Here is a 27836-nt window from a genome sequence, read left to right as displayed (position 1 = left end):
AGTGCGCTGACCCTGGTGCTAGAGGGGGTACGCAGCTGGAGGTGGAATGTTTGAAGGGGTACGGGACTATAAAATGTTTGGGAACGACTGCATTAGACAATCAGATTTCCATAATCATCATACAAAGATCCATTGAAGCAATATTTCTTGGAGTCTCCTTCATTCATTCCGATACAATAATTCACGTTCTGTACACACCTTGGTTGTGCACAGAAAGGTGTGCCATTGAGTCACTAGCTATGTAACATACCGTTGTTTGAATACCATTAAACACTAAAATAGATACTGGTGAAACTGAAAACAGGTTATACAGTTTATTCCCATGGAGGGGAGAGATGTGTTCACAGATAGCGTGTTCTATCTCCTTTGTAATTATTTAGGATCAATTTTCAGATAAAACCTGAAAGACAAGAACAGGAGAGAGAGAGAGAGAGAGAGAGAGAGAGCGAGAGAGACAAAAAGAGAAAGAGAAAGAAAAATAGAAAGAGAGAGAAAGAGAGGGAGAGGGAGAGAGAGAGAGAACGAGGACAGTCAACACAGTAATAGAGACTTTGTGGGAGGGAGGTTGAGCATAGGGAGAAAAAAACAGGAACAAAGTTGATAAGACGGTTCCAAAGTTCACCTGCAGCACACCTGGGGATGGGTGCTCCTCTCCCTAAGCTGGTCAGAGATGGTTCAGGTCGTGGGTAGGATATCCTATGAAGCCCAGAGCCGCTCACCGATACCCGGAGGATTGGGACTTGGTCTCTCCTTGTGTCTTCATTGATTTTGGACCTGGACCATTCCTGTTTTTTTCTTTGACTGGAGTCGTATTTACTACACATCACATGGTGGGTTCTCCCTGAGGAAATCAGGACAAAGGAGTACAGACAGTGGGAACGGGATTTTAATCTCACTCTTCTTACTCCTCAAGCCCAATGGATATGTGGCCTAGGAAGGTCGTGGTGCTTCTCCTGTACTGCTATGGTGAGTTTAATGGGGCACTACTGATCTCCTGTTTGATTTGGATGAGCGCACTCTTTTGTAGGTATGAACCTAGACTGCATCCCAAATGCCAACCCTATTTCCTAAATAGTGTACTGGGCTCTGGACAAAAGCACTGCACTATATAGGGAAGAGGGTGCCATTTGGGACGCATCACTATAGTCTTGGTTTCATATGTAGTCGTAATTAATTAGATGTAGTGAGGCTCTGGAGGTTTCCCCTCAGTTCTAATCAAGGTCTTGGTGGACAAAGAGTAGTGAACCCTTCGTGGACTTCACTCATTCTAAATTGTAGCGATCAATGGAAAATGGATCCACGGGCATTTGAGTGCTCCATGAGTGGTCTATTATATCGACTACATTATTATAGAGCATATCAAAATGCTAATGTTGAAGGGAGTCGAGACTGTGTATCATTTTCTGGTCAATGTCAATGTCAATTGTGCAACCTGTAATCTGCATGAGACATGGCCAGATGCGCTATGACGTAAGTGGTGTACATACGTAACTGACGTTTTATAAAGGAAAGGTTAACCACGCATGAATTGTTCCTAGTGTACTTATATTGTAGTGTAGTGAAAATCCCACCCGTTATGTAGTTGGATGGAAATTATCCAACCATTATGTCGAAATGATGTTAAACATAATAATAAACCACATTTATCAATTTGACTCCAACATTATGTGAGTAGACGCAACAGGCCCTGTACGTCTCTAGAGGATAGAGTGAAGGTAGCGAGCCTTGCATCACCTCTCAGTATGACTATAATGAACATGTCTAACTTGCACCATTATTCAATTATTAAGAGACGAGATACAAATAGCTCATCCTGGCGACCAATGTACTAGCATTCATTTATTGAAGTAATTAGATCAGGGATGTCAAGGTGGTACCCAGGCATATGCTATGGGTATTGTGTATACCACAAATACCAGTAAACCTGCTAAATTATAAGAGTAGAGTCAATTAAAGAATTACTCCGTAAAAGGAGGAATGCATTTACTCAATTCAACTACCGTAAATTCCGGACTATAAGCCGCAACTTTTTTCCCACGCTTTGAACTTCGCGGCTTAAACAATGACGCGGCTAATATATGGATTTTTCCCGCTTTCAAATTTGTGGGTCCTGACAGTGTGGAGCAATGTCAAAAAAATATACTATCATCAACGGGTTTCGAAAGGCTGGACTGCTGCGTGTTGAAGAGAGCTCAGCGGGGGATTTGCCTCCGGATGAAAGTGACGAGAGCAACAATGAAAACGATCCAATATCGGATGAAGCAATTCTGAGGCTATTCAACTCCGACACCGAAGGAGATGGTTTCAGTGCACAGGAGGAGGAAGATAGTGACCAATGACTTTCTTGGTAGGCTACTGTTTACTGCTAATTTTTTATTTTTTGTTACAAGCCGTGTTTCGTTAAAGCCTATTTATTTTTGTTACAAGCCGTGCTTCGTTAAAGCCTATTTATTTTTGTTACAAGCCATGTTTCGTTAAAGCCTATTTATTTTTGTTACAAGCCGTGTTTCGTTAAAGCCTGTGTAAAGTTCATTTGTTTCCATGTACCGGTAGGCACCTGCGGCTTATAGACATGTGCGGCTTATTTATGTTCAAAATAATAAAAAAAATGTAATTCAGTGGGTGCGGCTTATATTCAGGTGCGCTTAATAGTCCGGAAATTACGGTAGTCGAATGTATTAGTCATGAAATAATTAACACTCAAACAATTGCAGTGTACATTATATGCATGATGCATTACAGACTAATCAGAGTAAATTACTATCACCAATAGGCTAAGGCTTAACGTGGTTACACTTGTCTTCAATTCAGAATGATCTCTGAGTTCTCAAAATATTAACAGATTTGCTGTCCTTTAACCAAATTCAAGCATGGACACACATTCAACCTGAATTAACATTTCTTTGCACTTTGCTAGTAAAAAAAAAGACAGGAAAACACTCCCAGATTCTAATCTAATCAACTCAATTTAGGATATACCAGAGCGCCACTGTGTCGCTCCCTCTTTGAACTATCAGCCGTCCGATGAACAGAATAACCCAGTTTCCCTGTAACAATAAATCCATAGCACTTACAGCACAATAAAACATATCAAAATTCATTGCTCTTTATGAACTCTTGAAACAATCCAAACGTGACAATTTAACTCACAATAACAGTCATTTAGTCGTTCATTTCACATTTTCATCTGTCTTCACACCTCCAATAGTCTCCGTACTCGCAGGGTTCTGTGGGAACATCCCTCCCCAGAGAAATCCACATATAAGGTGTGTTTAAACCCTGTAATAGCCCACAGATGGTCAGCCATCCAAACAAATCCATAAACCATGATTGAGTCATCACGCTGGGCCTCAGCACCTGCAAGTCGCGAGTATCACCTTTTCTTATTCTTCCACTACAGTTTCTGTCTTATTATACAGTCCTGATAAGACTGGCAAAAACCTCCTGAGGAATTAAGGTTGTCCTATAATGGACACTGTATTTTTTATTAAACATCCCTTTGTGGATGGGCCCTACAGACCCAAACTGTTGCTTTTGTTTCATCCTATTCTCACTCAAATCAAACAATTGGCTTGCTTCCACATGTCAAGCTGCTTATGTTCCCTCCTCTGTAGTCCAGGAACAATTACACATTTTAGTTCCTGCTGCCAAAGAAACAAAGCCCAGCTCACATAAGCCTTGTTTGAGTTTGGCCCACAGCTGCTGTGAGTGAAAATTGAGCAAGCGTATCTCGAGTGAGGCAGATCCTTTGACAGAGAATGTTGTTGTGAGCATGTCACATGGGTCGTGACAATGTTGAGTAATAGAGCAATGCTTTTTGTGTACTGACTAGCGAGACGTTATGCTACGAATGCTATTTGTGAATGGACAGTCTCAAGTTAACTTTCCCCACCGTCTTTCTCTTTTCTATAGGTTGTTCAGCCATTGGTGAAGGGAAGCCATACTTCATCTCTAGGAATTTCAACACTGTGCTCCACTGGAACAAGCTCGACAGTCCAGATGAAGGGGCCCTTTACAGTGTCCATTACCAAAGGTGAGAGACAGGAATACAGTGGTCACCTTTTGTCACATCCTGACCAGTATAGGCGTTATTTGTTATTGTAGTTTGGTCAGGACGTGGCAGAGGGTATTTGTTTTATGTGGTTCGGGGTGGTGGTTTGTTTAGATGGGTGTTGGATTTATTTTTTCCGGGTTTTGGGTTATGTTCTATGTTTTTGTATTTCTATGTTCATTCTAGTTCTTTGTATTTCTATGTCTTAGTATTGGGTGTTGGACTCTCAATTGGAGGCAGGTGTTTTCTGTTGCCTCTGATTGAGAGTCCTATATATAGGTTTGTGTTTTGTTTGTAGATTGTGGGTAGTTGTCTTTAGCACTGCTGTAGTAAGTATAGCCTGTTAAACTGTCTTCTGTCGTTCTTTTGTTTATTGTTTTTCCCGTGTACACATTTATTTAATAAATTAATATGATGAGCACGCAACCCGCTGCGCCTTGGTCCTCTCTACCCAACGACAGCCGTTACACCTTTTCACCTTTCAACCCAACAGCATATTTATGTGCCTAGGCTAGGGTGACCTAAGGTGATATGTGACATGTCAAGAACATTTTAAAGCTGTGTGCTGAAAGACAGAGCTATGCCTCCGGGAAGAGACTGAGTGTGTGTGTTTAAGTTGAAGTGTCATTTTCTTTCTCTCCATGCTCTTTTTCAGCATCATTGTCCCTATTGTTGTCCCCATCGTTATCCCCATTGTTGTCCCCAATGTTTCGGATATGGCGGGTTGCTCTTTCGATTTGCCGCTCCACCTACAGCCATCAGCCTTGAAACCATGGTGCTACTGTACTTCTCCATGCTGCAGGTTGAGCTCCACTGGCTGGGGCAAGCCTTAGCAGACAGGCTCTGGTCTGTGCATTACCACAGGCCTCACTCTGTTTCCCTGCACACCACAGGGATAAATCTGTGAAAAACATTGCCTGTAAAAATGTCCCGTTCAACTTTACAAACGGCACTCAGTTCACCTGTGGCTATGTGAGGCAAATGTTTTCATCTCAATCACTCACTGCCTCTTTGAGATCCTTTTACCAAGTGGAAACGTCAGCTCATCTAATTGCTCATGACATAGTCTGATGGGCAAATGTCAAGTGCCACACCAATCACATTGATTTGTCTCTCCGAGACTGTCACCTGGAATTGCTTGCATGTCCTTATTCAAGGCCTCATAGCGCCACCATCAAATCAGTTCAGAAAAAGATTGGCCCTGATCATAACCACTCAATATCGGTTCCCTGTTTGACACACTATCCTTTAGCTATTTTTAAATGAGGAAGTAAGGGGTTAAATAAGACACCTATTTCGTAACTGTTGTGCTATTTGTGGTCTAGCAGCTAGGCTGCTGCACACACACCCTGAAAGGCAAGACATTTACAACATGTGATATGTCATGATAAAGGCTCACGCATGCTTATAACACGTTAAAAAGCATTGTAACTACAGGCTTCAAGTAAAGTGTTACTCCATTTTTTTTCAAAGTGCAACATAGAATTTTGGCTAAGGGTCCTCTACATAGTGTGTTTTATGTTTGATCATGTTTTTGTTGTGTTCATTATAGACTCGGAGAGCCATACAAGCCGAAGATTGAGTGCCAGAACATCGCCACTCTTTCTTGTGACCTCACTGCAGAGACACCATACATCTATCAAAATTCCTACTATGCTGAGGTTTTCGCCAACAGTCACTCACTAGGCCGTACAGCACTGTTTAAACCTCTGAGAGACAGTAAGCAATTTCCTCTCTTTATCCTACTTTTTCTAGATTGGGATGTTTTTTGATTATGTGTTGGCTCAGAGGGCAGAATCCTTAGTTGTGATACATACAAATAGCGCCAACTGTCTGTTCATATTCCCTAATGACATCAATATATGTTTCCATGAAAGCTTATGTTATTCACCAATTATTCCAGTTAGCATTTGGCCCATGCTAAAAGGGTTTGTCCTCTCTTCTTCAGATTGTCACTAATTTGTTATTATTCTCACTCGTTATTTGTCTTTTACATGTCAGCTGTCCTTGGGCCACCCAATTTGTCTGTGACCCCCACAACATCATCATTAAAAGTGACTGTCACCCTACCGTTGGGACCGGATAATAAGACCTCCATTGAGGAGATTTTCAACAGTACCAGCTTTTCCTACTGTGACCCTCCAACCTTCTATATGCTCAACATCACTCATCCTAGCTGGGCAGCACAGGTGATTCTCTCACATGTACTGCTCACACGCATGCATGCATGGACACATGCAGACACACACACCCACCAACACATATTAAATACACAAACATGTTCTAACTGCTCACTCTTTTTTTCACAGGTCCATAGAAACACAACTGGAGAGTTTGTCCTCAACCATCTAATAAACAGCAACGTAGAGTACTGTGGCTATGTGGTGTACATCCCGACTAGAGAAATGCACCGAAATGCCAGTGAGAGCCATGCATTCTGTGTGGCATTACCAGGTGAGGTCATCATGTTCCTCAAGGCTCTGTATGTATGCACAAGCTGGTCTCAGAGCATTTCGTGTTATTTTGTATGTAAATCCGAGGCTCCATTTATTATGATATGTTACGTTTCGTATTGTATGTATTAATTTGTGGCTGTCCATCACCCATGTTGTATGATATGTTACGAATTGCAATTTGTATGATATGTTCTGAATTAGAAAAACGTACAATATGTTATGAATTAGCTAGGTGGCTAATGTTAGCTAGCTGGCTAAAGTTAGCTAGGCTAGGTGTTAGGGTTACGTTTAGGAGTTAGGTTAAAGGGTTAATGTTAGGGTTAGGGGAAGGGTTAGCTAACATGCTAAGTAGTTGCAAAGTAGCTAAAAAGTAGTAAATAGTTGAAAAGTTGCTAATTAGTTAAAATGCTCAAGTTGTCCATGACGAGATGTGAACTCGCAACCTTTGGTTATAGAGCCACTCATCCACCCCGACCAACCACCCTACTTTCGTTTTTTGCTTGTCTTTTGTAACGATACCAAAAGTAACATGTCATACTAATTTGAGTGTCCCGGCTTTACATTTACATTGTTAAGGGTATTCCTGCTGCCTTTTCAAAGACTATATAAAGCCTCACTTCCTGGAGACAAGACTGAATGGAGCCTCTTACTTACACATCCTTGAAACTACTGTACTGACTGACCTCACAGACACGCCCACACCTTTTATGTATTTAACCTTTATTTAACTAGGCAAGTCAGTTAAGAACAAATTCGTATTTTCAATGACGGCCTAGGAACCTTGTCAGCTCGAGGATTCAATCTAGCAACCTTTCGGTTACTGGCCCAACCGCTCTAGCCACGCTCTAACCGCTTGCTATATAGTGCTGGCAATTTACAACCTATTGGCCTGTTTCCAATAGGCTCTGAGAGTGAAGCAGCTGTATTGCCAAGACTGAGGTGTAATAGAAACAATCTTCCCCCATCCAGGTGACCCCTGGCTGCTGTTTCCCTGGCTCCTCCTCTTAGGGTGTCTGCTACTTGGTTCCTTCCTGCTACTGGTGGTGGTGTGTCGTCACTATGTGAGAAAGAAGAGTAACATGCCAGACGCCTTGGTAAGAAATGTAGATTGGAGATTTCACCATACATGAAGGAGTGCCAGTCCCTGTTTTACTGGAAATACAGGCCTCCAGGCAAAACTTACAGTAACACGTGTATGAGAAGCCTCAATAGGATGCAACCCAACCTGAGTTTAATCTCAGCCACAAACACGTAATACATTCAGCTCTTTTCTACAGCAACACCTAACTTAGAACAGGGCACAATGTGTAACAGCAGTTACAATAAAATGTTATCTCTTTGCAATTTACACATGCACTGATTTATGAGGAAATGATTTACCTTTATCATCATTAATTTTCTCTTAAAATGGCTGCATTTACCAATATTCCCAGAGTTGTATCTGTTTTATTCCATTTCCTCTCATATGCTGAGAAATCATACCTGTTTAATCAGTTGTATCACTGTAATTTGCATTTCATGCCAAGAACCGAAAGCAATTACAAAAGATTACAGCAGTGTTGTTTCAGTGGAGCTCATTTCATTCTTGCCATGAAAGTTGTTCAGAATTATAACTGAGCAAGTTAAAGAATCAAATACATTTTGGTTTGACATACATTGTAACCACTCAATGATTCCAAGGGTTTGGTGGGGTGGAGAGGGGGGTCATAGAAGGGGTTTTAGTAATAGTTACGTAAACTAAATCCTCTTTCTCTTCTACACAGAAACTGACAAGTAACGTCCCAGCTCCATTGTGGCACCCTCCAGAAGCCATCACCTTCTCCATTGCCAAGTCGTATCATTACCCTATGGGGTTCTCCTACGGTGACCTGAAGACTGGAACACTCCAGATGGGGCCAAAGTTCACCAGCAGAGAGTCTGGGTCCTATTCCCCCCAGGACGAACCCTCCTTCATTGCCCAGCCCAGGCACTGTGACACCTACATGGGCCAGCAGGGTCCACCCCCAGAGCACTCCAACAACAGCACGCGGTCCTCCACCAACTATAGCATGGTCGTAGTGCAGGTGGCCAATGAAGGTGTGGATGAAGAATGCCATCGCCATCCAGACAGTGAAGACAACATCAACTCTCCATGGTCATCTGAATCAAGTGACCACAAACCCAATTTGGTTCAAGGTGACCCAGTTTTGTTTTCGCGTGGAGCACCACCTGAGCCGAACCGGTGTGATGGAGACAGGGACTCAACAGGGCACCCCCTGGTACTGCCCACATTGCAGCATGTTGATGGCCTACTGCAGTTGTCCACTTTGCTGCTCCAGCCAGAGACACAGAGTGCCATGGCCAGCATGTCACTGCCTACCGACGCTGAGGGGCAGCCCCTTTTGTGGGACCTAGACAGCACTGGGCAAGGGGCATCACTATTGTCTGATCTGGTCACCACCGGGGAGACAGAGTGGTTGGACCCTGGTACAGGGAGAGAGGAGGAGAGAACAATATACACCCCAATCTCTCCAATGTGTTTCAATAACTCCAATGACTCACCATCTCACTCCATACCTCCCATCAACCTTGCAGACTGCGAGACCTCATCAATGACATTCTTGTCTGGTTACAAACAACACTGGGTACCCCTTGCCCCTCTAGGGCTAACAGCAGAGGATGACTTTGGGATTTCCTCATATGCTCCACAACAGGCGTGGATTGATCAGGAGGAAGAAGCGGAAGAAGGAGATGAAGGAATCAGTGAATTCTTTCTGGGAGGTTGGGTAGTACAAATTCTTTAGTTCCTTAAAATAATCTTAAGGGCCTCTGTGCCTGTTCGCTCTGTTTGGGTCCCCAATGTACGTCAGAGACAAGTTCCGTCTCAGCGAGTCTTCACAAAGTGCAGGGAGAAGTTGGAAGGAGCAGAGAGAGGGTTTTGGTGGCGGTGCAGTGTGGGGCTTTCATGGTCCCTCTCCTGCCTGCTATGGAGCTTGTGATTCAGAAACAAGAGCAGGATTCTACTCCAGTATCCAGCACACATGGCCCCCTCAATGGAGTCCTACTGAATCAAAGCTCTAATTTTGGCCCTTTTTCACATTATGACTAATGTAGGACGTAGGATCAAGTGTTGTAAAATGTAGGATCAAGGATATAAGATCAAATGCTGTAAAATAGATTTTGTACATTATGTTGTGACGCTCTCTTTCATTTGCATATTGTGCAACATTTCCAGCAGTAGGCTAGTTCTACCAATATATGTGTGCATACATACACACATCTTAATGTACACTTACATGTTCATTTAAACCATGACTGTGAAGTTGTTTCATTTGAAGAAATGAAATGGACATCCATGATTCAAGCTCGGTGGCATAAGGTAGTAAACAGCCAGTTTACTTATGTCATAATGTCATAATTTCAGCATAGCAGTACTTTGTCTCTTTATTTATTGTTTCTTGTTCGTCATATTATGTGTTAGTGTTCCACATTATATGCACCACAATGCTGAAGAAAATATGACTGACATTGTAATGAGTTTATAGCAACAATTGAAATTCATATTAGAATTGAAGGTGATGCACTTTATACATTTCAAAAATATTATTGTCAGAAATACAAAAAAAAGGGCAGCATGAGTTAGGTGAGAAATGTGTAAAATAATTTTTTTGAGTGTTTTGTCTTCGAAGTAAGTGACCTCAATAATGTCTAGTCATTGTTTGCTGCTCTTTTGAGGTGATGAAATTACAGGACAGGAGACAAAAGGGTTGGTAATGCTTTACCAGGGTGTGGTGGATATGGTACTCTGGTGAGCTACTAACACCAAACGGCACGTACTATCTAAGTGAAAATACCTATGCGTTTACTACACTTTGATATAATAATAGGCTAAAACAATGTTAAAACAGGCAAATATTCCTAGTTGATGCTGTGATGTGTATCACATATTCAACATATATGTACAGTATAATACTGATTTGTTTTTATATGGGCCACTTTTATAACTAATATGATTGTGAATTTGATGTTTTCATTAAAAGGTAACTATTGTGTTACTGAATTGGTTGATCCATCATTGCTGTCAAAAAGTACTTCAGCAAACATGAGCTTCAGTAACATTAGTAAGCAGGGGAAGTTGAGGGGAAGTCTTGATGGGCTGACATATCAAGTGCTTTTTCTAAGAATATTCTTTACTTTTAAAAAATATTATTGATTAGTGTAGATGAGTGCCAGTGTGAGTAAGAAGACGTTTCACTACTGTCTCACTGAAAGGCTCACCAGCCATGAGGTCTCAGCCAAACATATCAGAATAACCTCCCTCACAGCTATGTCAACCCATGAGGTGGTTTATGCAAACAAGGCAAAGGTCTCAGAAAGGAATACAGTGTGTCCTCCTCCATCCGTATATATTACATGACTCAAACAAGGAAGTGTCAGCTGGTGGGATATTGATACTGCCAAAGTACAGGGTGGCTGCCAGTTGCAAGGTTACGGTTTCTGTACAACCAACTGTCGAACTAAGGAAAAGGTAAGATTGGGAGAAGTTCAGGGCCCATATTCATAAAGCATCTCGGAGTAGTAGCACTGATCTAGGATCAGGTCCCTCTGTCCATAATATTGTGTTCATTTTGATCTAAAAGGCTGATCCTAGATCAGCACTCTTAATCTGAGATGCATTATGAATATGGGCCCTGAATTTGTATATCATGGAGTAGCTGTGCAGCATGTTCCATTCAAATGTGTCATACTGCTAATAGCTGGCTGCTCTTGGGGGAAACTTTTCCAGGAATTTCATAACTCAGCCACATTCATTCTGATCCTTTTTTAAAAAAGTGTCCTTACATAAATCTCCTGGGCCCTGACATAATTCACTCAAATCTACTTCGGACCTGGTGTCAGAAATCTAATTTGACACCAGATTTTCTGCAGTGAGAAACTGGAGAAGTTAAACATCACTTGTAATAATTGAATGGATTTAATTGCTCATTAGCATAAAGTTGGTGACTGGACTTGAGGGGAACTTTATTCATGTGGTTCTGCTGTCCTGAAGGGGGTCTTGCCTCCAGACCTCATTTGGAAATCTTGTGTGCACACACACACACACACACACGTCTTACTATACTTGTGAGGACTTTTTGGGCACCAACAATTGATTCCCATTCAAAATCACATTGTTTCCTAACCCCTAAACCTTACCCTAACCCTAACCCCCTATCCTTAACCACAATTCTAACCCTAACCCGAAGCCTAAAATAGCCTTTTTACAAGGCAAAATGTCCTAACTTCTTTGAATTTTAGTTGGTTTACTATTCTTTTGAGGACTTCTGGTACTCACAAGTATAGTAAAACATGTACACACACACACACACACAATGTCAGGAGATGAGGTGGAAACCGGCCACTAGGGGCAACAGTGAGTGCTGTTACCTTCAAGTAGGCATGAGCATCTGCCTCTGATTCCAAAGGTTGCATGTTCAAATCCTAGAGGTAGAAAGTTGTTTTAGATATTTTTGTTTTAAGCCTCTAAACCTTAACCCTAACCTTAACCATTCGGAGTTAATGCCTAACTTTAAGAATTCGGAGGTAATGCCTGAACTTAACTATAACCTCAGTTTGAGAGGGAGAGCATTAAGATGAGAAGGAGGACCGGAGGTAAGCTTGCGACCGCTATAATTGATTGAAATAAAAACAATAATAAAAACAACATGTTTCATTGCCCATAATGAAGCTTTTTATCAGAGTTATAGCCCTCACACTAAGCCATATTCAAGTTATTTACATAACTTATATTACCATGAAGTGGCAACCACGGAGTTGGAAAGCGCATAGGTGCTGAAAGTAGGTTAATTCGAGAAGGCCTAATTTATTTAAACAGTCTTCATTATAATTTGACTTTTAGGCTCATAACAACAATAGGGCTTAGTGTTGGAGACTATTTCTACCTATTCAAGACACAAGAGGTAGCCCGACCTGTTTGACAGACAAAATTTGTCAGCCAATTCCATCGGTGTAAGTGAAGGGCTTGGTGTGTTAATTAAGAGTCTAATGACGCACCAGTACATCAATCTAATTAACAAATAAAAATATCCCCATCAAAATCCGTCAGTTTAAGCTAGAGATATCATTTTTTTTGCATTGGCTGCGTCTCGATCCACCACATCGGCCTATGTCGGCATTCCGCATCTGTGGTGGAAAGTGGCAGAGCTACAGACCAGGAGACGTGAAAATTGGTCTTCTCACAAAAACCTCTGTAGCGTCCGAATGGTTTGGCCTACAACTAATATGACCACTCTATGGAAATATGAGATTCAGGAGCATGATGGTGTTCCCCGTTTTGCTCTACGACCCCCACAAGTGTCAAGGGACGTGTCTGAAGGTAACCCGGTACCGGTTGAAAAATTGTATTGAAGTATGGAGGTAGTTTTGTGCCAACAAAAAAAGGGGTTAAATGTGTGTCAAAACACAAAAATATTTCCAGAGCTTTCTTATATCTCCTAGATATAGGACACCTTATTCATTACGATACATTTTTTGACTGACTGTTTTGCCATTGATGAATGTGTTATTCAATGTGTTTCTATGGGCTTTAGTAGTCAAGACCAAATTCAATATATGTATATTTTTATGTCTACAGGGGTCCTAAAATTCCAAATCATATATCTAAATGATCCATGGTATAACCATCCTAAAACAATTCCGTATGTTAGCTTAGTAGAACCCCCCCTCCCTTTTTGTTAAAGAAAATGACTAAATAAATTATGGACCTGATTATATAAATCGATCTTTATCGACGCTTTAGTGGGCAACGCTTTATGCTAGAAACATCCTGTAAAATGCAGGGAAAGACATGACTCCGATGCATATGGGATATCTTTGATTTATCTCTGTAACATTCAGAGGCTGCACTACAACCTCTAGCTGACTACACACAAAATATACTTTGCTTGGGAAGTAATGTGTGATTCTGTCACTATCAATTGATGTTCATTATTTCAATAGGCTATTAAACAACATACTAACTCTAAATCAGTCAGGAGCAAGCCCGGTAGCCTAAGAAGGAATGAACATGTATTATTTAGGCTATATTATTATTAATATTAATATTATTTCAAGGCTATAGCCTGCCGTTTAAGAAATACATTATGAAGCATTTGTGACACGCTAGAGGCTGGCAGCAGTGTTCAGCATTTCAACCAACATGCCTATAAATGTAGCATTTAGGCTCTATAAAATGAAGAAAAAAGAAAAATACTTAGAGTTAAATAACAAATACACAAAATATGCCTTATTAGGCCATACATTGCCTTTGAATTAACTTTTAGAAACACGAGTTTGGCCAGTATTTGGTTTGAGGATCATGCGGTGTGCACACAAGTGCATATAGGCCTACCTGATGATATGCGGCTGCTGTGTTAAAAAACAAATGGCTTTTTCTTAAATTCATTGATGATCAGATACTTCAGTAGTAACTGGTTCTGTTGCGCTACATTTTTACAGTTGATAGACAACTCTAGCACTGTTCCAAACTTAGACTATCCTCTTTTTTAACAATAGCCTCTATACAAATCGAAATGTAGTGAAAATGTAGTGAAAGAGACTGTAACCATTCTGATAATGTGAGAGGGGGAGTAAGGATAGGGGAAACTGTCCAGCCCCTTGGCTGGTATTGCAGACTTTCATTCTTACTTTGACTGTTTCCTTTGGACATATGTCCAGACCATTGAAACTGTGTTCACTTGCAACAACACTCTGACAGAAACTCCACTCTATCTGTCAGACATTCCCTCTTCACATCCTCTCCTGTCTCCTTCTCTCCATACCCAAGAAGAAAAGAGAGAGAGAATTGCAGTGATGACCCTCTGGTCTCTTCTAACATACAGTAGTTCCCGATTCTCCAAGAACTTTCTGAGCGAATCCCAATAGAGTTCTTTGAAATAAGTGCAAATTGCATTTCAAACTGAAGTGAAAAGTGTCACTGCCTGCCCTCGAGCAATGAATATATTGATGCGGTGAGAGTTTTACTCACTTAGAAATAATTTTCAGGGATTAATAACCTGATGTTAGCTCGTACTGACCCTAGCAAAGGATAATGTTTACATCAACCTCTCCTCACAAACAAAACAGCCAGATGGAAAAGCCAGCATCATATTTTAAAAAAAACGCAACCAGGAGATGATTGATTGAAAATAAAGAGGTTATCTAATATAAATACAGTTATTTTTTGCTCTTTGGTGTTTCTTAACTTATCAGCTTATATATTATATGAAGATTGCTTAATAGTTCCTTCGGGAGTTGAACTCTAAACCCTTCGTTCCAAAATTCTATTTTTGTGAGTGGGCATTTTGATGGGCTCACTTACCATATTCTCTGATCTGAGGCAAAAGGCAGCCTCTGAAAAAGATACAGCTTGACGGGACAAAATCAATTTCCTTTGAAGTAATGAAAATCTTATCAGCTAACGTTTGAAGACTTTGATGGGACTAAACAAGGGGAACGGGTCAATTTTGGTATCTTTTACAACCCACTATCACCCCAATATTCTCTCTTGGCAGTCGCTATCTTTTTTCCTACTTCCGCATATTAGGTTCCGCTCAGATAAAATGGACCAATTTAGCTTGCTCCATTGAAATATATGCATGTCTCGTTGCTAATGAAGTTTTGTTCTAATCTGAAAGTTTAATTGAGGAGCAAGCTGGATCATTTAACTCTGCTTCTCACACAGTTGCCTGACATGATGGCAAGACGCCAACTTTGCCCATGAAAATATAATGCTAACGCTAATTAGCAATGCATACGCGAGTGTTATTTTTAATGTCAATTTAATTGTCTTTCAACAACAACAAAAACAAACACACAGGATGAGAAGCTTCATGTCTGATAGCCTACGTTTGGTAAGTTTATTAGGTTGTAGATATAGAGCAATTTTTGGTTTACAAGCAAAATAATAATGTTTGAGTAATGTTTGTGCATCCTCGCAGCAAAAAGCCCTATAGCAGACACACTGATGTCGGGATCTTGACAAACTTAGCAGTGAGTGAGTCATGACCATGAAAACACACAAGACTGATGGCTATAGCTATGCTCAACAACAGTTTTATCTAGCTCTATTTGTGATATTTTACCTTGCCTCGTTGGCTTGCTAGGCAATCAACCCTCAGAAGACATATGCGATGTTGTGATGTAGACAATAACCATCTGATTACGTATTTTCTAACTTCCATGAGCTGCATCTGAATTTGGATGTGAACGTATTTACTTCCATGTAAACAAACCGCTGTCCGATTCGGAACTGTCCTTGCAACTTTTCATGACGTAGCCGGGAAATGGGTCTATAGCAGTGACGGTCAGTGCCGTTTATGATGAGGCAGGACGATAATTTTTTTCATGAGAATGGCTTTATTTTTATTACAGCATGTTGGATGACTGTCATTCATATTCCATTCACCTAGTTCAATGTAACATCGATAGGTTTAGGCTACTACATGATACTCAAATTTTCCCTATACCCATCATGAGGTTGCTATAACCTAGCCTATTAATGAAAGTTTACAACGTAGGTGCACACAGGTTGAGAGAAAAATTGGAGATGACAGTGACACTTGGACATGCAGTGACACATTCAATACCGCCTTTCACACTCTTGCCTTCATCTAGCTTATCTAAGGTGTAATCATTAGTCCAACAGTTGCAAACAAGAGTTTCTATTGGACAAATTAATGTATTTTTATCCCTGTTTCGTTTGCTTCCGTTTAAGAAACATTTTTCAACAGAATCAGCGGAATGAATACACCCCTGATCACAGCAACCATGTTGTATTCATTCTAGCCTCTATGCACTCTCCTCCTTTCACCTTTTCCCTTCGTTTGTGGACTTCAATGAACAACACATCAGCTGTATGTGATCAGATGAAAAATCCTTTCCAAGCCAAACCATATCATAACCGCTACACACAGCCTACATCGTTGTCCCCATACTTGCTAAAGTAACGTCCTAGTCAACATAGCTAATAACTCATGCGTTAGTAAACCTGCTACACTCATGCAGTAACGTTACAGTGTATAGTCAGTAAGCAGTTACACTGGCAGGCACAGGTGGCAATAAATTAAGAAAAGCAAAAGCTTACCTTGACTTGGAAGAGTTCCAGTGTTGTGTTGGATAGTCATAGCCAGCTAGCTAATATAGCATCCATCTGTTTGAGCCGGGTGTTTGAGTAACTAAACTAGCCAGCTGCATTTGCTAGCTAAGTAAGTGAAACTGAAAGTTTAAAAAATGATGAAATCTCTCCCTTTCTCTCTCTCTTGCTTCTCCTTCATTTATGAAGGAATTCATTTGTTGAAAACTGTTCAACTATTTTCTTTCTCTCTCTTTGAGTCAACTACTCACCACATTTTATGCACTGCAGTGCTACCTAGCTGTAGCTTATGCTTCAGTACTAGATTCATTCTTTGATCCTTTGATTGGGTGGACACCATGTCAGTTCATGCTGCAAGAGCTCTGATAGGTTTGAGGCCGTCCTCCTGAAGTTGTCATAATTACTGTGCAATTCTGTGGAAGGTGGTGAGAACCAAGATCCTCCTAGGTTTTGTATTCAAGTCAATGTACTAAGAGGAGGATGGAAGCTAGCTGTCCTCCACCTACACCATGGTGTTGTTGGCTACACCCTACTGTGCTGTTGAGGCTACTGTAGACCTTCATTGCAAAACAGTTTGTTTTAATCAATTATTTGGTGACGTGAATATATTTAGAATAGTTTTACTTAAAAAATATAACGTTTTCAATGTTTTACCATTTTTATTTTTATGAATTTCACTGAGGAGGATGGCCCTCCCCTTCCTCCTCTGAGGAGCCTCCACTGGTCTATAGACAGGCATGTATAGTGTGCTGACCTTGCAAAGCCTCTGTTTCTAGTTCTTATTAGCCCTAACAAGAATGTGTCAAATGTACAACAGTACTATGCACCATGCATGAAGTACGGAAGGTTCTGCAGCACTCAGGATTTCTTTCTACCCAGAGTGAACAGTAATTGATCTAATTGTCTTACACTGAGCAGCCTCTTCCTGCTTCCCCCATCTGAGGCCCACACTTCCTGCAAACCCACTTCCTCCAAATGACTTAATGGATTGAAGTCTGCCTTTAGTTGGATGCAATCACGCCTGTTCACCCCACCCATCAACCCCTTGCATTTTAATGAGGTCTTAATGGGTCTTTGATTAGAAAATGCATTTAAACAGCTGCCATGGCCCGGCCGGAAATGATGGATCTTCTCAGAGTACTTTTAACGTCCATTAAGGTCTATTTCTGTTGCTTTTTCAAGTGTCTGAAAAGATGAAAGCAACGTTTATTTGGAATACAGCTGGAGCAGTTTTCCATTGCTTGAGGAAGAGGAGGATGTTGAGTGTCATCTTGACAGCGGATGGGTGCCATATTGGAGAGAGTTGTAAAAGAGGGGAGTTGTAGAACCGCTAGCTCATTTCTCAACATGGTCTCATTAGAATGTCCAAATAGTGGCATTTAACCATTGTAGCTATACAGTATGTAACTTAAGCTGACATATTAGTTATATGTCACCTAAATTGACGTATTACTTGTATGTCACAATAATGGTGTGTTTATAACATTACTGACTGACTGATTACTGATATGTACACTGACTGACTGATCACTGATTCTCCATCATAACAGGAACTAATAAAGCTGGTCTTTTCAGCTGCTTTGTTCTGGCAGGGTCAGTTCAGTTACTCTTAGTCAGACTGTCACTGGTGGTATATGATGAGAAGAGGGGGCTGGCAAGTCCAGCTTGCATTGTTTACTGATATACCAGAGGCAGGTGTGGACAGTAAACGCTTTAAATAACCCCCCAACCCGGCACACAAAGATGTGTGTCTTTTTAAACCCTATCACACGGCATTGAACTGTCTTAGCACACACACGCATAAATGCTTGTGCACGCACAAATGAACACACACGCAGACACGCAAACGTGCATGCACACACACACACACACACACACACACACACACACACACACACACACACACTAGAGCTGGGAAGATAAACCAAAAATTATCGACACCGACCATAGCGATCACTTATCGCAGGCATTTTGCTGATATCATTCAGTAGTGAAATGTTATAGTGAAATGGATTTTTGTCCATATCGCCCAGCTGCCATCTCTCTCTCACTGTCGCTCTGTCTCACTGTCTCTCTGTCTCTCTGTCTCTCTGTCTCTCTGTCTCAGCCAGTCTGAGCTCCATGTTTAATGAGACAGAACAGTGGGAAAGCTCCAGGGCCTAATCAGAGATCAGTGTGAAAGGAGACAGAGAAGAGGGGGGGAGTGAGGGAGGGAGGAGGGGAAGAAAGAGAGGAACTTGGATCAGGGGAGAGACAAAAGTGAGACGGTGAGTGGAGAGGGGAGGGAGATCAAGGCAGGAGACGGGGGTTGATAGAGAAAGAAAGCAAGGATGGAAAAGTAGTCTGCGAGATAAAGGGAGAGGTTTGAAAGGAGGAATGGCGTGACTGGAACTCAGGTGCGAATACAATCATTAATAACCCTTGTTCTTTGAGAGGGTGTTCAAGGCCAGTCTTTCAATAGAAGAGACCCAGACTTTTTTTATCTAGGCTCTTTCTTTACCCTTCTCGCCCTCAATTATGAGACAAGACCATTATGGGGCCAGATGAAAAGGAACACAGAGAATGGACTAGCCCCCACCCCCCATTTTCTGTGAATGTTCAACTACCGATAAGTTTAGGATGATCTTGTTATATAGACACATTCATTATAAAAAGTCAACCATATATTCACACTCATCCCAACATGACAGTTAATGATCAGACAGTTGGTGGAATACCCTAGGCATTGTTTCCCCTGTGGCCATTCCAGCTGTTGCTTTCAGCTGCCTAGATCATACATCCCACTCAACCCTCAATCCTATTGTGTTGTTCTATTGTTGCTACTGTGGCATCCTTGGCCGCAGGTCTGCAGTGCTGACTGTAAGTCTATCTGGCTGGGTGGCATTGACCTGTGTGGGTGGGGGTTGGTGGTGGGGGCACCGGAGGGGACGTGTCAGTAGTCTATATTTACCACCTTGAGTGCATTGTGTTTGGCCACATTCTCTTCGTGAAGGACACTTTGTGTCCAGGGCCAGGTTCACCTTCACTGCTCATACAGGGAGAGGCAGAGTGAGGAGCACGGGAGAGAAAGAATAGAGAGAGGTACTGTAAAGAGAGGGGAGACAGGTATATTAAGAGAACGTGAGACAGCAATTGAGAGAGACAGATAGTGAAAGGTGACTGGGGAGAGAGAGAGAGAGAGAGAGAGAGAGAGAGAGAGAGAGAGAGAGAGAGAGAGAGAGAAGTGTGTCCTTCATGCTCATCTTGAGCGCCTGTGGAGTATAACCCTTTCTTCAAAGACAAACGGAAGTGGCTTTTTAATTCACCCTTGCGGTACACTGTGATGTCATGATGTAATCACTTCCTGTTTTCTTTCCAACGTAGTCTCATCCACAAGGACGTGTTAAGGATACATTACAAGGGTCATAAACGTCACATGAATATATAGTGAAAACCAATACCGGGAAAGTAACCCAACGACAATTAGCGTCTGGTGGCTTAATAAGTAAGGGAGAATGATGGACTTCTAAGTAAGCCAATGGCAGTGGTGTAAATTTCTTAAGTAAAAATACCTTTAAGTACTACTTAAGTCGTTTTTTGGGGTATCTGTACTTTACTATTAATATTTTGGACAACTTTAACCTTTACTTCACTATATTCCTAAAGAAAATAATGTACTTTTTACTCCATACAATTTCCCTGACACCCAAAAGTACTCGTTACATTTTCAATGCTTAGCAGGACAGGAAAATGGTCTAATTCACGCACTTATCAAGAGAACATCCATGGTCATCCCTACTGTCTCTGACCTGGCGGACTCACTAAACACACAATCTTCGTTTGTAAATGATGTCAGAGTGTTGGAGTGTGCCCCTGGCTATCCATAAATTGTAAACAAAACAAGAAATTGGTGTCATCTGGTTTATTTATTATAAGGAATTTGAACTTATCTATATTTTTACTTTTCATACTTTAATATATTTTAGCAATTACATTTACTTTTGATATTTAAGTATATTTAAAACCAAATACTTTTAGACTTTTACTCACTTTCACTTGAGTCATTTTCGTTTAAGGTATCTTTACTTTTACTCAAGTATGACAATTGGGTATTTTTTCCACCACTGGCCAATGAGATGGCATATGTGTTTCCAAAAATGTTTGACTATGTTTCAGTGTTTCTAGTTATTTCTAAATATTTCCTCAAATTCATGTGGTAGAACGTCATCCTCTTCCAAATAATGCATGTTACTATACTGCTGAGCTTTGCATAGTCTAGGATATTTCCCTTTGTCTGCATGAGATGTCTTTCTTTGCTGGTTCCTCAAGCTAGTTGAGCGTCAAAAGAGTCTCTACTTTTGGCAGCCTTCATAGATACAAGTTGAAATTACTCTCTCAGGACAATTAGGTAAAGCGCACATCAAATCAAATCAAATCAAATGTATTTATATAGCGCTTCGTATATCAGCTGAAATCTCAAAGTGCTGTACAGAAACCCAGCCTAAAACCCCAAACAGCAAGCAATGCATGTGAAAGAGGCACGGTGGCTAGGAAAAACTCCCTAGGAAAAACTCCCTAGAAAGGCCAAAAACCTAGGAAGAAACCTAGAGAGGAACCAGGCTATGAGGGGTGGCCAGTCCTCTTCTGGCTGTGCCGGGTGGATATTATAACAGAACATGGTCAAGATGTTAAAATGTTCATAAATGACCAGCATGGTCAAATAATAATAATCATTGTAGTTGTCGAGGGTGCAACAAGCACGTCCGGTGAACAGGTCAGGGTTCCGTAGCCGCAGGCAGAACAGTTGAAACTGGAGCAGCAGCATGGCCAGGTGGACTGGGGACAGCAAGGAGTCATCATGCCAGGTAGTCCCGAGGCATGGTCCTAGGGCTCAGGTCCTCCGAGAGAAAGAAAGAAAGAAAGAGAGAAAGAGAGAATTAGAGAGAGCATATTTAAATTCACACAGGACACCGGATAAGACAAGAGAATACTCCAGATGAAACAGACTGACCCTAGCCCCCCGGCACATAAACTACTGCAGCATAAATACTGGAGGCTGAGACAGGAGGGATCAGAAGACACTGTGGCCCCATCCGATGATACCCCCGGACAGGGCCAAACAGGCAGGATATAACCCCAGGATATAACCCCCTATAACAACATGTGTTGTTCAGACAATCCGTGATCTACCTGTCACGCCCTGACATGAGAGAGCCTTTTTATGTCTCTATTTAGGTTTGGTCAGGGTGTGATTTGGGTGGGCATTCTATGTCCGTGTTTCTATGTTTGGGATTTCTTTGTTTCGGCCGGGTATGACTCTCAATCAGGAACAGCTGTATATCGTTGTTGCTGATTGGGAGTCATACTTAGGCAGCCTGTTTTTCCTTTGGGTTTGTGGGTAGATATTTTCTGTTTAGTGCTTTGCACCTGACGGAACTGTTCGGTTGTTCTTTTGTTTTGCTTGTTGCGTTAGTGTTCAGTTGTACATTAAAATGACGAACACTTACCACGCTGCACCTTGGTCTCATTTTGACGACGGCCGTTACACTACCAAATAACAGATAATTCATTCCCATGCTACTTTATTGTCTTTTCTCATCAGAGAGTTGGACTGTACTGTCTACTTCAAGACAGGGGAAACTGCACTGTGAGCAGAAAGAACATTGCTCTCTCCACAGGGGTCCGAGTATCCAGGCACGCACCAGGTACATTTTAATACGCTGGAGATGTACCTTTTTACTACCTGCGTGCAAACAACCCTTTCGTTTTGCACAACAATGAGTCTTGAAGGGAAACCAGTGGGGCTGCTATCCTGTTGAAGTGTTAGCCATTAGCCGTTTGCTAACATCAGACCAGCAGGCTCACTGCAATGTAATTCAAAGCATTAAAGCATTAGACACTAGCCACTCGCTAACGTTAGCCCAGGTCGTCCAATCTAAATCGAACAGACCAGAAGGAAAAACAAATTAGGGTGTTTATAATGCGAACACGGTTGACAGTTGCTTGTGGGAGTAGGTGAAGGAAGTTATCAATCAGGCTCTGGCCTGGTTCTGTTGGTTGGGTGAGCTGCCTTGTCGGCCTCCCCAGAGCAGAGTGATTAATGACTGCTAGGGTGGCAGGCAGCGGCATGGTGGCAGACCTGAACTAATGAATTATAACTCGCTCAATGGCACACAAAGGGCCAGTTCATTTAACAGAGTTCTGAAGCACACCTTTCTCCATGCCAACAGCACCTGTCTTTACTTCAAAGACAAACAACACATTGGATTGTGTTGTTGTTGTGCTAATATGATATTACATATTTTGGATGCGTTTCTATTGACACCTGGCTATTTGAGATCTGCCATGAGCATAATTACTATGGTCTTAATGTACATATTCCTCACAATAAAAGTGAAAAGGGATCTCTGTAGTCTCTTTGCGAGTCTCCATCATGTCAACCCACAGAGTGGTCACACTGTGCAACGTTAGATGATCCATCCTCCTCCCTTCATCCTTCCCTCATCTCTCCTACCTCCTTCCTCCACAGGTGTTGGTCAGGGGTTCACCATGGCAACCAAGACGCTGATGACACGGGTCCAGGAAGAGCAGTCCCACCAGATGTCCCACAGCATGGCGCTGGCCTCACAGATTAAGAAGAAAACCTTCACCTCCGGGTAAAGGCACGCTGGCACACACACACACCCTGCTTCCTCATCATAACATAGGTCATGTTCATCCAATGCTTTTTATTTAAAAAATGATATAATGAAGAATTTCCAGAAGAGATCTAGTTGAATATGGTGTTCTGTATATACAGTATATATACAAAAGTATGTTGACACCCCTTCAAATTAGTGGATTGACTATTTCAGCCACACCCGTTGCTGACAGGTGTATAAAATCGAGCACACCGCCATGCAATCTCCATAGACAAACACTGGCAGTAGAATGGCCTTACTGAAGAGCTCAGTGACTTTCAACGTGGCACCGTCATAGGATGCCACCTTTCCAACAAGTCAGTTCGTCAAATTTCTGCCCTGCTAGAGCTGACCCGGTCAACTGTAAGTGCTGTTATTGTGAAGTGGAAACGTCTAGGAGCAACAACGGCTCAGTCGCGATGTGGTAGGCCACACAAACTCACAGAACGGGACCGCTGAGTGCTGAAGCGCGTAATGCGTAAAAATCATCTGTCCTCAGTTTTCCATGGCCAAGCAGCCACGCACAAGCCTAAGATTGCCTAGCACTTTGCCAAGCGTTGGCTGGAATGGTGTAAAGCTCTCCGCCATTGGACTCTGAAGCAGTGGAAACGCGTTCTCTGGAGTAATTAATCATGCTTCATCATCTGGCAGTCCGACTGATGAATCTGGGTTTGGAGAACACTACCTGCCCCAATGCATAGTACCAACTGTAAAGATTGCTGGAGGAGGAATAATGGTCCGGGACTGTGAAGGAAAATCTTAACGCTACAGCATTACAAGCCTTCCCAGACAAGTGGAGGCTGTTATAGCAGCAAAGGGGTACCAACTCCCTGATCTTGGAATGAGATGTACGACAAGCATGTGTCCACATACTTTTGGCAATGTAGTGTCTCATACACTTACTTTATCCTCTCTAGGGCAGGTGGCACCAAATCGTCCCACCTACGTAACAGCCAGTTGAATCCTGTGGCGCGATATTCAAATACCTTAGAAATGCTATTACTTCAATTTCTCAAACATATGACTATTTTACAGCATTTTAAAGACAAGACTCTCGTTAATCTAACCACACTGTCCGATTTCAAAAAGGCTTTACAACGAAAGCAAAACATTAGATTATGTCAGCAGAGTACCCAGCCAGAAATAATCAGACACCCATTTTTCAAGCTAGCATATAATGTCACAAAAACCCAGAAGACAGCTAAATGCAGCACTAACCTTTGATGATCTTCATCAGATGACACACCTAGGACATTATGTTATACAATACATGCATGTTTTGTTCAATCAAGTTCATATTTATATCAAAAACCAGCTTTTTACATTAGCATGTGACGTTCAGAACTAGCATACTAACAATTTACTAAATTACTCACGATAAACGTTCACAAAAAGCATAACAATTATTTTAAGAATTATAGATACAGAACTCCTCTATGCACTCGATATGTCCGATTTTAAAATAGCTTTTCGGTGAAAGCACATTTTGCAATATTCTAAGTAGATAGCCCGGCATCACAGGGCTAGCTATTTAGACACCCAGCAAGTTTAGCCTTCACCAAACTCCGATTTACTATTAGAAAAGTTTGATTACCTTTCCTGTTCTTCGTCAGAATGCATTCCCAGGACTTCTACTTCAATAACAAATGTTGGTTTGGTCCCAAATAATCCATAGTTATGTTCCAACAGCGGCGTTTTGTTAGTGCGTTCAAGACACTATCCGAATGGTAAATAAGGGTCACGCGCATTTCGTGACAAAAGATTTCTAAATATTTCATTACCGTACTTCGAAGCATGTCAACCGCTGTTTAAAATCAATTTTTATGCCATTTTTCTCGTAAAAAAAGCGATAATATTCCGACCGGGAATCTGTAATTAGGTAAACAGACGAAAGAAAATACAGCATGGGGTCGACTCGGGCACGCGCCTAAGCCCTTTGTCCTCTGATCGGCCACTTGGCAAAGGCGATAATGTGTTTCAGCCTGGGGCTGCCTCGATATCGTTCAGCTTTTTCCTGGGCTCTGAGAGCCTATGGGAGCCGTAGGAAGTGTCACGTTACAGCTAAGATCCTAAATGTTCAATAAACAGAGCCAAGAACAACAACACCTTGTCAGACAGGCCACTTCCTGCATGAAATCTTCTCAGGTTTTTGCCTGCCATATGAGTTCTGTTATACTCACAGACACCATTCAAACAGTTTTAGAAACTTTAGGGTGTCTTCTGATCCCTCCTGTCTCAGCCTCCAGTATTTATGCTGCAGTAGTTTATGTGCCGGGGGCTAGGGTCAGTCTGTTACATCTGGAGTATTCTCTTGTCTTATCCGGTGTCCTGTGTGAATTTAAATATGCTCTCTCTAATTCTCTCTTTCTCTCTTTCTTTCTTTCTCTCGGAGGACCTGAGCCCTAGGACCATGCCTCGGGACTACCTGGCATGATGACTCCTTGCTGTCCACCTGGCCATGCTGCTGCTCCAGTTTCAACTGTTCTGCCTGCGGCTACGGAACCCTGACCTGTTCACCGGACGTGCTTGTTGCACCCTCGACAACTACAATGATTATTATTATTTGACCATGCTGGTCATTTATGAACATTTTAACATCTTGACCATGTTCTGTTATAATATCCACCCGGCACAGCCAGAAGAGGACTGGCCACCCCTCATAGCCTGGTTCCTCTTTAGGTTTCTTCCTAGGTTTTTGGCCTTTCTAGGGAGTTTTTCCTAGGGAGTTTTTCCTAGCCACCGTGCTTCTTTCACATGCATTGCTTGCTGTTTGGGGTTTTAGGCTGGGTTTCTGTACAGCGCTTTGAGATTTCAGCTGATATACGAAGGGCTATATAAATACATTTGATTTGATTTGATTTGATTTCTATCCAAAGCCAATAATTATATGCATATTCTAGTTACTGGGCAGGAGTAGTAACCAGATTAAATTGGGTACGTTTTTTATCCGGCCGTGTAAATACTGCCCCCTAGCCCTAACAGGTTAATAAGGAAACCGGTCCTGCATTGGAGAAAAGTAGATGTTGACCGTCCAAGTATTATGCTTTGATCATGTTCATCCAGTGGATGCAAGTACAATTCTAAAGACCCAGTTTCCTTAGCACACTATATCCTGTAATTTATTCATCCACTTCATTGAAGACTGCTTGCATGGGAGTAAAGTACAGTCAATGTTGACCATCCAAGTATTACTGTCTATTACCAGATATGTGCATAGCTAGACAGATGAAAAGTGCCCTGTATATAATGGAGCCCTCTTTTGTTTTGGGTTGTGGGATGACATTAGAGCTTTTAAACAAGGACATGGAGCGGGTGGCAGTTATTCTGAGCTCATTGAGACAGCAGCGCAGTGACGCAGTGTGTGTGTGTGTGTGTGTGTTTGCTTAAAGGCAGTACTAGAGCTACACTTACGTGCATAAACACGTGGTACACACAAGTCAATGTGGATAAAGTAGCCTATAGATTTTGCATTACACTCATACACTGTATGCAGACTTACACATTCACACGTCATTGAGACCCTCTCCAGAAAGAGAGACACGTTGCTGCTTTTATTGAGATACCTCCGGATGAGCAGTCAACCTTGTCTGTCTCACTCTGCCAAAGTCAGCCTTCAATCCCCAGAACAGCCCTGATTCACCACAGAGCTCACCCATGCTCATATAAACACACACCAACCAACATTGACTCAACGACTGCCCACACACTCCGCACACAAATACTGCACACACATGTACAGACAGATGACTCACGTATAGACACACAGACATACATACACAAACACACCATACAGATACCATACATGTACCATACACCATACCATTATGTGTATGGCGCCGGAGGAGATGGCTGCCGTTTTACGGGCTCTGAACCAATTGTGCTATTGTGTGTGTTTTTTCACGTTGTTCAAAGCTTATTTTGTACATACTGTTTCTGCCACCGTCTTTTATGATCGAAAAGAGCTGCTGGATATCAGGACAGCCATTACTCACCTCGTACTGGAAGATTTTTTTTTCTTTAACGAGTCGAACGGGAAGGATTTACATCAGACACTGGACAAGGCCCAAATCCTGGTCATTCGCATGAAGAAGACAGAGATGTCGGGGTACCTTGTAAGGATCCAACGGCGAGAGGGTAATCCGTCTCTAACATCAGTCCTATTAGCCAATGTGCAATCATTGGATAATAAACTGGATGAGTCCCTACCAACGGGACATTAAAAACTGTAATATCTTGTGTTTCACAGAGTCGTGGCTGAACGAAGACATGGATAACATACAGCTGGCTGGGTTTTCCATGCATCGTCAAGATAGAACAGCTGCCTCCGGTAAAACAAGGGGTGGCAGTCTGTGTTTATTTGTAAACAGTAGTTGGTGCACAAAATCTAATATTAAGGAAGTATCGAGGTTTTGCTCGCCTGAGGTAGAGTATCTCATGATAAGCTGTAGACCACACTATTTACCACCACAAACCAATGCTGGCACTAAGACTCAACGAGCTGCATAAGGCCATAAACAAACAAGAAAATGCTCATCCAGAGGCGTCACACTTCTAGTGGC

At 41.9% G+C, this 27836-nt stretch overlaps 1 protein-coding gene and 1 long non-coding RNA gene across 2 annotated transcripts; both read left to right on the top strand.

Moving 5' to 3' along the window:
• The first annotated feature begins 281 nt into the window (after positions 1-281).
• On the top strand, positions 282-10546 carry LOC115177044 (uncharacterized). Its single transcript, XM_029737506.1, has 7 exons — positions 282-966; positions 3913-4033; positions 5604-5770; positions 6053-6240; positions 6361-6505; positions 7477-7601; positions 8271-10546. The coding sequence occupies exons 1-7, from the start codon at positions 918-920 to the stop codon at positions 9288-9290; spliced, it is 1815 nt and encodes a 604-aa protein (XP_029593366.1). The 5' UTR covers positions 282-917; the 3' UTR covers positions 9291-10546.
• Positions 10547-10718: 172 nt separating this feature from the next.
• On the top strand, positions 10719-23337 carry LOC115177038 (uncharacterized). Its single transcript, XR_003872320.1, has 3 exons — positions 10719-11014; positions 22200-22302; positions 23127-23337. It is a non-coding gene; the product is annotated as an uncharacterized LOC115177038 (long non-coding RNA).
• Positions 23338-27836: the final 4499 nt, after the last annotated feature.

Source organism: Salmo trutta, chromosome 3, assembly GCF_901001165.1.
Source record: "Salmo trutta chromosome 3, fSalTru1.1, whole genome shotgun sequence".
NCBI lineage: Eukaryota > Metazoa > Chordata > Actinopteri > Salmoniformes > Salmonidae > Salmo > Salmo trutta.
Note: the sequence above shows the minus strand (reverse complement) of the source record. Positions and strands in the feature narration are given on the sequence as shown.

Bases quoted from the DNA above. Each gene is read 5' to 3' on its own strand.
- LOC115177044 (XM_029737506.1), top strand. From the start codon at position 918: ATGGATATGTGGCCTAGGAAGGTCGTGGTGCTTCTCCTGTACTGCTAT. The intron at 967-3,912 runs GTGAGTTTAATG...TCTTTTCTATAG, and splicing joins GCTTCTCCTGTACTGCTATG to GTTGTTCAGCCATTGGTGAA. The intron at 7,602-8,270 runs GTAAGAAATGTA...TCTTCTACACAG, and splicing joins GTAACATGCCAGACGCCTTG to AAACTGACAAGTAACGTCCC.